This window comes from Ascaphus truei, chromosome 20 (genome assembly GCF_040206685.1).
Source record: "Ascaphus truei isolate aAscTru1 chromosome 20, aAscTru1.hap1, whole genome shotgun sequence".
NCBI classification, from domain to species: domain Eukaryota; kingdom Metazoa; phylum Chordata; class Amphibia; order Anura; family Ascaphidae; genus Ascaphus; species Ascaphus truei.
This window is the reverse complement of record NC_134502.1, coordinates 21,368,472-21,378,680: the sequence shown is the minus strand read 5'-3', so window position 1 is coordinate 21,378,680 and position 10,209 is coordinate 21,368,472. Positions and strand designations below refer to the sequence as shown.

Genomic DNA, 10,209 nt, shown 5'->3' with positions numbered 1-10,209 from the left:
CAACATTGTACGGTCACACTGAGTACAAAATATATACTTCCAAACCTCTGACAATCAGTGTGCTGCATGGTATAGTAGTGGCAAGTATCTCGATACACATTTTAGCTACTGCAAAAGTGAATATACTATTATGACTAATAATATGCCGTATACTTCCAGCCCTACAGGAATTACCTGCGATCATTGTACAAAATAATAAAATTTGATGCACATCTTAAAAATAAGGCAGTTTTATTCTGCGATCAATGTGGATGAATAAAAACAGTGGCCATGCGCCTAATTATTAAACATTTTGAATATATTAAACATTGAGATAAGTCTCTGGGAACTCTATGCTACGATGTAAACTGCATTTAAGCTATATAAACAGATTAGAGGAGTGATATTTTAATAAACCCATTTTAATACAAAAAAAATGAAATTGTGGTAGTGGGTTTGTGAGCATTGTAAACTAAAACTAAGATTAAACACAGTTCCCCCTATACACTTACAGACACCAAGAAATGAACATTCTGTAAGCTGCATTGACTGCAGTAGTTACCATACATCTCTGCATAATGATACAGAACATCTCTGTGCACTTACAGACCCACAAACATGACTGTTTAATACCAGACGTATGTACTTTCTACTCTTTAAAATGAACATGCAACAAGGAGGTAAAGAGGTGTGGTGGGTGTTCAGGTGTGGGCTGATTATCTGCCCAGGTGGAAAGTGTTTGCAGGGGGGTGGGGTATATAAGGTTAATCTCTGCAGACTCTCCTTGTGCTGTTCCTGCTGTAGTCAGAATGGGGCAGTGGGGGAAACTGAGCTGTCTGCTGCTGGTCGTGTTGGTCAGTGATCCACCTGTTGCTAATGGTCAATCTCAGCATGTCCCTGGACACAGGCATTCTCAATGGGGTCCTTGGCAGGGAAGTTATCCTCAACCTGTGGTGGGATCTGCTGAGGGCTCTTCCCGGTGGTATCCTGGTGGAGCTGCTCAACCCAGACAGTTGTCCCAACAAAAACCTATTCGTGTGCGATGTGAGGAGAGCACGTTGGTGGTTAATGTGCTGAGAGACCTCTTCAGAACAGGGCGACTGGTGAAGGACTCAGACATGACCCTAGGACCACAGCTCTGTCCACCCAGCTCCCAGAGTACAGCTGCCATGCTGGTTTTCCAGGCTGGGCTGCATGAGTGTGGGAACAGTTTACAGGTAAGGGGGGGAGGCTGACTGTCACTGCTACTGATAATCCTGATGTCCATCTGTCTGGGCTATGAAAATGGATATGAATGTTGCAAAACCCACATCGGATACATGTTTGTGTTAAGGGTGTAGTCTTGTCTAAGGCTGACATTAACAATTGTTTTTAGATCTAGGAACATACTGTAGGATTTGGTAATGGACAAGGAGTCAATTTTTGTAGCTGGGAAAACTTCTTTTTTTTATTAAGACCTTTGACACTACCACATCGGTATTACCAGCTTGATTCAATCTTTGTGTTCCTACTTTGATTCTGGATATTGTTTTCTGACCATATGAATACTAGTTCAAGAACACTGTAAATTCTGTTGGGAAAACGTGGACGGGATTAAAATCTCATGATGGACATGGTTGGTAAAACTACTACTGACATCCATTTTAGCCCTTTCTGTCCAGAAGCCATTTTGAGTTAATTGACGGCACCGACTCCATTATAGATGCAACCCCTTAGCTGAGACTTTTTTTTTTTTTTTTTTTTTTTTTTTTTTTGACGACTTGAGTAATCCAATTGTCTTAATTAACCCTTTTTGAGATTGAGGGTACCACAACCCCTCCAATATGTTGTGATCACTAGACCCTGACCTCCACGGAGTGAACGGAAGAGGACAATTTTCCTTCCACTCAATCTGTTTAGGTAAAGTTCAGTGTACATGGTGTCCCCCATCAGAGGTGCAAACACATTGACCTCATGATGTGGTAGCTACATTATGGGCACACAAATGCTACAAAAAGGAACCATGCGTAAGAATGTCTTATTTGACGTTTCTGAAAGTGAATTTCACAGGGCTTTCTCCCTTTACCCCCAATCTTATTCCTGTAGATGAGGGGATATCAATTCTGCCCCTTCCAACGCTTGAGTAGTTGCATCCAACAAAAAGGAACACAGTAGTAGAAGTGACACTGTTCCATAAATTTTACTTGAAACCAGTCATCCCCCTTTTTAGGGCCGCCAACAGAAATCATGGGGCCCAGTACAAATGAAAGGAGCAGGGCCCCCCCAACCCATAGCGCACCTACCACGGCAAAAAATATTTAGCGCAACTTTTACTTAACTGTTTTCTTGTTAATACGAAAAAAAACAAAACCTTACAATGCAATCTGTTTAATATTTTCAACTAGATGGATACCCAATGTGACAAAAGGCCAGGGGGTGTTTCAGTATGGGCTGGGTAGAGTTAAATATGGGCCTGAGGGCTACCTGTAAACACGTGTATCTCTATCCCACCCCAATGCATATAAAAATACTCCCAGGCCCATCAATACATATAAAAATACAGACTTACCTTGGGCCAGGCCCGGTGTCTGCGGGGGACCCGCCGCTGCAAATTTCCCTTGACCTCTGGCCAGGCCCTGCTGCCAGTCGCTGCCGGGCACCGGCTCTCGGCTGCCTGAAAGCCTCCTTTTTTTTTTTTTTTCCTGTTCCATGCCGCCGAGCTTCCACTGCTGGTGCAGGACGGGGCTCTGACATTAGAGCGCAACGGAAGTACTCTTGGACCAGCTTCCGGCGCGCTCTAATGTCAGAGCTCTGTCGCGCGCCAGCAGTGGAAGCTCGGTGGCCTGGGATTCCGACAGGAATAAGCTTACAGGCAGCTGAGAGCGGGGGCCCGGCCGTGACCGGTAGCAGGGCCTCGCCAGAGGTCAGGGGAAATTTGCAGAGCTAACTCTCTTGGACCCTTGTACACAGAGCAGGGGTAACCAAAATGGGCTTGACCTCTATTGTATGGCCTGGTTACCCCCTCCCATCACAGACCTGCAAACTATCATCCAGTAGTAGTGTCACACTTTAATTTCTTATCCATCTTCATATTGACTCCCATGAGCTACTGTATTTAAGGCATTTCATACAGGGCACAGAGCCACCTAAAGTCTAATCTTTAGATCCAGACAGCTGTCCCTTATTTTGCGTGATGAAGATGGTGGTAGTTGCAGCTGGTTCAGGAATGTGAAGTTTAAAACAAATGGTACTGGTTGGGTGGATCATTGACACACGTAACCGATTTAAAAACCATAGACTATTGGTTAATTTTGGTTGGAAGTTAGAGGGGTTTTTTTGTTGTCTTTTTTTTAATTGCAATTTTGCAACGCTAGAACTTTCAAATATTGAACCCTGGTTCTACCCAGAGCATGTACAGCCAGGTATTTTAAAGTTATTGTTGTGCAGGGGTTTTGATGGCTTCTGTAGTAGATGCTGAACTGTATCTACCACCTGTACACCATTATCTCAAGCAAAACTGACCATGACATCCTTTTTATTAAACTCATGGATGTCTTTAGGTGTGGTTTTTGTTTTTTTTAATGACTAACTATAAAAGTTCCAATAAGTTGTGTGTCCTCATGAAGTGCATTGTCTAACCTTCCAACTGCAAAGAATAGATTAGTACTTTATACAAAGAAGCAATACCATAGCTCCAGCTCCAATCACTGGAAGAGTTCAACATCTTGGGCTTCTGTTATTGAAGCAAATGTGTTTGGAAGTATGCAGTCCTGCTGCCTTTATGTTGTCGCCAAGTTTCTTTGAGGCAATCCTGGGCATGGGGCAATACTCTATGCCCATCTTTGCTTTGTACTGCTTATTTCTTAGCCTGTCCTGTTATCTCTGCAGATGACACCAGACTGGCTGATCTACAGCACAAATGTGACTTACAACCCAACTCCTTCCCAGAATTCTCCGGTTATCAGAACAAACTCTGCTGTGGTTTCAATTCAGTGCTATTACCCCAGGTAAGTATCTTCTCCCCCCTCCCATTGGGATGGCAGTAGTGGCACTGGAGAGGTTTGATCTTTGGGACTGAAACACTGTAAATAATACACAAAAATAGCTGGAGTTTACTTTTTAATCTCCTGGAAATATTTAAAGGAAAAACTAAAGTTGGTACTTATGTAAATGTAACTTCTAGAGGCCATGAGACTGGTCTCGGCTTTTTCTTCCCTCACTGCTTGGTTAGCAAACTTGGGGCTCAGTCACTAGTGTGGTGTTTATTTTATTTTTTATTTTGCTCCCTTTTATCTGCAGACATGGCAACGTGAGCAGTAAGGCCATCAATCCGACATGGGTTCCCTTCAGCTCCACCATATCTGTGGAAGAGAGGCTGTCCTTCTCCTTGCACCTGATGAGCGGTATGTGAAGTCAAAGCTGTTTAGGGACGGTGGCTGACTATCTCTCCAATAATGTGTTGTCCATCACCTTTTTTAGGAGACTGGAGCTCTAGGAGAACATCCACTGTGTTCCAGCTTGGTGATGTTGTCAACATAGAAGCCTCTATTGAGACTGGTAACCATGAGCCCATGACCATCTTCGTTGACAGCTGTGTGGCCACGTTGTCTCCCGACATCAACTCTAACCCTCGCTATGAGATTATTGCGCTGAATGGGTAAGTTCTTTTTGTGATCTGGAACTGCCCCCTAATTCATGGCATAGTCCCCAGATAAAGTGACTATTTTTAAATCAACAGGTGCTTGTTGGATGGAAAACCGGAGGATTCCTTCTCTGCCTTCAGATCCCCGAGGCCCCAACCAGACAGGCTTCAGTTCATGGTTGATGCCTTCAGGTTTACTGGGACAGATCTCTCTATGGTGAGAATTATCCTTGTACTTTTCTGTTTCTTTCCTGAAACCAGGGTCACGAATGGTGTATGAATGACTCCAGTAAGCTTAACTCAAGTCTTCCCTCTTCCAAAGCACAAACCAGTCCTTTTCTCTTTCTTAGTTTTATTGAGGGAAAATCACAGGGAGAAAGGTACTTGTAGATGTAATGTAGGTAGAGAGGGCTTCTCTGTCTGAAGTGCAGTGTATCAAGGGTGAGACAGTGTAAAACAGAAAGGCCTTGCTGGGGCAAATAGCAGGCAGGTACTCACTCAGAGTCCAGGGTGAAAAGGAAGTGAGGAACAAGGGTCACACTAGAAGGGAAGTGAGATTATACTAACTGTCAGCAACGACAGAGGGGTAGGAATAAATAGCCCACTCTCAGCTAGGAGAATATGAGCTGCAGGCAACCAACACAAGCTGTGTAAACAACATGTAGCAATAATGTTGCCTTTTCACATGCAGCAAGCTGCTGGGACAGGGAAAATAACAGACAGCCAAACTAGGGAGCAATGAATCCCAAACTGTAAAGGGGAACAGAGGAATATGGAATCTGGTTCCAGGACAGTTTGTGCATTACCTACTGGACTGGTTGTTTTTTTTTTTTTTTTAATGTGAAATAATGCAAAAAATATATCATACACTTTAACGTTTGTATTCTCGCTGTTTTCAATGGCGTCTGTGGTAGCTCTTCTAGTATTATTTGGGTATCACAACTGGCATAGCTATGTTCACCCAAGGTAACAAAACCGAACATTTAACTTTTAGCTACAAACAATTGCAACATGATCCGTTTGTACAATAAGTGATTTGCCAAACCTGAAGTCAATGCGTATTGCAGTTTTAGCTTAATGTTACATTTTCAATCTCCCCCCCCCCCCCACCCAGATTTAATTCTAAAACTATAAATGGAGAAATTATACATGCCCTCACTGTCTGACAATATTTAAGTGCTAATTAGGTGACATTAACTTCCCTGCTCCAAGGGCTAAACTGTGCAAATGCATTTTGCATGCTTTCTTGGATCTGACTACTGCAAATCAATATCACTCTTCCTAGATCTACATCACTTGTAATCTGAGAGTTGCTGCACCCACTCAAGCCCCAGGTCCTATGAACAAAGCATGTTCCTTCAGCAAAACCAGAAATGCGTGAGTAGATGTGAATGGGGGGTGTGAGGAGCTGCATCTTGAGTCCATGGCTCGTGCCAAGATCTAATGTCCTTCGGAATGGTAGATTAGCTCTAGTGCATCCAGAGTATGGGGAATGAAAGGGTAGTGGAAGCACATATTGTAACAATACAAAATGTTTTGGCTATCCAAGAAAAAAAGTTTTTGAACTTAAATGTGCCATCTTTAGGTTATGGTAAGTGACAATCCGTAAATTCATGGAGTGTATCTGCAGGTATTAGTAACTACCTGATGCAGGTCCTGCAAAGCTTAAGCCATGCTTATAGTCCTGGCGACTTCATCCGTCGCCATTGTCACAGCGTTTTTTTTTTGCTTATAGTGTAGGAGGCAAGAGATGGCGACCGGCGGGTGGCCGTGAGCGGTTCTCCCTCCTTGGCTGGAACCACTCTCGTGCCTGCTGATGTCACGCTGCAATCACCGAAAAATCACATTTTATTGACTTCCAGCGATCGTGACCAAGCATCGCGGTCGTGCCTAGTATAAGTGTACGCGACAGATTCAATACACTTTGACATGCCATCGCCGGGACTATAAGCACGGCCTTAGGACGAGGGTACTGGGTAGTGATGTGCAAATGTCTACTGAATCAGTTCTTGCTTGTCCCAGTCTTACAGTAGCTGTCCGAGCTCTTTAAAACAGCCTGCAAAAGCTCCACAAAATGTATCGGAATCAAGTGGAATACCTTCTAGGTGCTCATTTGCATGTCCCTACCCATAATGCTTCTGTAGCTTTACATGGTAATGAATTCAGACGTGTGGAAGATCTGGATATAATCCCATGTGTATGCTGTAGTTTTAATGCAGGTCCCTTTCTGTCAATGCCCCTGTGCTAAATCTTTGTCTCTCACAGCTGGTTACCTGTTGAGGGCCCCATTGGCATCTGTAGCTGCTGTGACACTGGGAGCTGTGGGTCACTCGGAGGTCAGAGCAGGAGAATCGTGCACAATCCAAGCCATAGAGGATTTGGGAAGAGAGAAGCTGCACTTGGTGAGCACTTCAGCAATTACTTGCTGTAGCCTTTGCTGTTCACCTCCCCCCCCCCCCCCCCAGAAAACACCAGATTTCCTTAATGCAGAACATCCGTGTTGCCATATGATTTTAACTGCAATATTTCACCAGTGGGAATAATGATAAATTGAATTTGTAATACTCCCCTCCCATTTTATAATCTGCTATGGTGGCACTAGGCCTTTGGGTACTGGTTTTTTGGGCAGGTGAAGACTCCTTAACATTCCATTTTACCTGTGACCACATGTACTATTTTTAAATGATTTTCATATGAAACCTTAAGTGATTTCTCTATGCCAAGTTTGTTTACAAGTTCGGAGCGCCCAAGTGGGAGACCTTCATTGTGTTTTATTTTGGAATGAATTTATTGAATTCCTCAAGTGCAGATGTAGCAAACCCTACAGTTTCCGGTGCCCTAGCACCCACTAACTGTACCACTATGCTCACTAGACATGGGCGAACCAGTCCCAATCCTTTACTTGTGTTTTCCATTCAAACTCCGTTCCATAGTGTAAAATCCATTGATTTCAATCTGCGCAGATTAATCACACTGCCACTGGATTGTAATAATCCCTCCAAAGATTCTGCAATCCATTTAATAGATTTTAAGAATACAATATGAGATTCAGCAATGTGCATGCGATTGCTAAATCCTTGGCTTGAGTTACAAGCAATTCCTAGATTGCAGAATCTACAGACTAATTGTTGGTGAAGTCGCCAATTTCGCAAAAAATGTGCCCATCCCTTATGGTCACTGCAGCAGAGGTTCCCATTGTAAAACATGGACTCCCTCTCTTCCCCCACAGTGCAATCATAGCAGATGGTGCTGTAGACTAGACACTTGCTGCTTCAACTGTTGTGCAGGAGACTCTTGCTACATCTGTAGGGAGTCTCTTGATTAGAACACACAATCTGTTGGCAATGACCACCTGTGTTAAATTCTGTAGACGTCTGAACGTGATTTTTTGAAGTGGATACAGATTGTAGCCACGTTACTGCACCAGTAACCAAAGCAATGTGTTTCTGTTGGTACAATTAATACATGATCATGTGATATTCAATTTCATGGAGCTGCGAGTGGCAAAATTATTAGACGTGGTACCTTGCCATATGAGCACAGGTGCAATAACGCTGGCTACATCTGTAATGCCATCCTGCTGCTAATGGGTTTTCCCTATAGAGCAGCACATCCTAAGAGCTTTCACCATCACTTGCCTAATTGGGTTTAATTTGATGGCAAGTATTACATGTATCATTGTGTTCCCTGTGCAGGTCCCCATTCAGAGCAAGAACATGGACTGGCCACTCTCGGGCCCCTTTTGGTCATTGGACCGGAGAACAAGGCACTTGCAGTGACTCCAGAGTCCCAACCTTCGGCAGAGATTTGGGTGTTGGTGGTGGCACTGAGTTCTTTAGGTCTTGTCGTGATATCTTTTTGTGTTGCTGTGAACTGGCAGTATTTCTTTAAGAACCCATCTGTTGTGCAGTCCACCCAGAAATAAAAACTTTCAAAAGTATCTTTTCTAATCTTTGTACAAAGGTGCCTCTGGTTTGTATTCTGTGACAAAATTAGGGTTTAGTAGTATTTGCTGACTGTTCCATTGTTGCAAATGTTTCTTACATTGGTGAAGATAACTTACCCCTTTATTTCAGAAGATACATACATACTGCAGCTACGTACATACTGTAGCCTTTCTATGCATGACCTCACTATATCCACAATGATTACCTGTTCATACAAGTACATCTCAATTAGAAGAAATGACTGAAAAACAGAATCTTTTACAGTGAGGGTTTTCCATAACTTGTTATACTGACTGGCCACTGGGTGTCACTAGCTACAGTACAATGATCAACTTCTGGTCTGCGCTCATTGTATTGTTCTGCATTGTATTGTATGTCTTTATTTATATAGCGCCATAAATATACATAGCGCTTCACAGTAATAATACATGTTGTAATCATATAAATAACAACAAATAATATAAATAACAGGTCATGGGAATAAGTGCTTCAGACATAAGAGTAACATTAAGGAAAAGGAGTCCCTGCTCCGAGGAGCTTACAATCTAATTGGTAGGTAGGGAGAACGTACAGACAGTAGGAGCTCGTTTCCACAAGATCACCTTTTGGTGCTCACATGAGGATTCCACCAGGCAGCTGATAGCATTTTCTCCCCCGTTTTTTTATTTTGACAGTGAATGGATTAGCTGTCCTCTGCGAGTTTAAGGAAGCAATACAGAACATTTAAAAATCGAGCAATGAGAACTAAGGTGAAGATGCGCGCCCCCCCCCCCAATGGGATGTTGAAAGTAAAAGTTTGGGGGGCACTGCACCTTACGTTTAAGGGTACAGGTAGTACAGTGTGACCCTTGCCTCATAACTGTTCCAACATAATGATCTTGGAGCCACTCTAAATTTCTCTGCTGTAATTTAAATTTTTTTTTTTTTTTTAAATTAATGAAGTCAATCGCTTCATGTCCCCTATGACGGGAAGGGGTTAAACAGCGTCACCACTTGGGATTTAAGTCCTACTGTATATGTAGCTGATGGCTCCTTCAGTCGGGGGGTTGAGTTTGCCTAGTGACTGTGCGCCAGAGTTCCTACAGCGTGATTAGTGGCGTAATGCCATATTCTCATGGCTACACATGTACAGGGGTGGGACATTTGGATTGCATATTATGTATTGAACACTCGTAGGACTACTGATCTCGTTGGTTTTGTATAATCAAAGGAAGCGGCTTGTGGGCTGAATGAGTGTCTTGGTGGTAAGAGAACAGCGGTTTTGACATGGTTGAATTGTGTTTAATCACGGGCATCAGCTTTTCTTGGGGACCCCCCATCTCCCTGAGCTTTAGACACAGTATTTGATGAGATCAAGAGATGGAGGATAGTGAAAAGCTTGCTGAACAGTTGGGAGAGGTGCCATCTTGAGAGGAAGAAGTTACATGCTTTGTTAATACAGGTTTTTCAGTACAAACTGATTTTTCTAAAATGCTTTAACGAGGAGCCCAAACATGACTTACATGGGTGTCAGAACCTGAACCGATGTGCAAAAGACACAATCTAAGTGTAGCGGTCATGTAAAATGCCTACAGTCATCTCTCCTGCTGGCAGTAAGGCCTGGTAAGTGTGGGCATGCCAGCAGTAATCATGGAGGTTTTCCCTCACACCCTGGTGGGGTGC

General features: G+C 43.3%; 1 protein-coding gene across 1 annotated transcript; it reads left to right on the top strand.

Annotated features, from left to right (window-relative positions):
- Positions 1-782: 782 nt before the first annotated feature.
- Positions 783-8,525, top strand: LOC142471028 (zona pellucida sperm-binding protein 3-like). The gene is made up of 8 exons (XM_075577826.1): positions 783-1,196; positions 3,847-3,965; positions 4,258-4,361; positions 4,438-4,615; positions 4,697-4,817; positions 5,886-5,977; positions 6,866-7,002; positions 8,296-8,525. Exons 1-8 carry the CDS (start codon positions 789-791, stop codon positions 8,523-8,525), a joined length of 1,389 nt encoding a protein of 462 aa, XP_075433941.1. The 5' UTR covers positions 783-788.
- Positions 8,526-10,209: the final 1,684 nt, after the last annotated feature.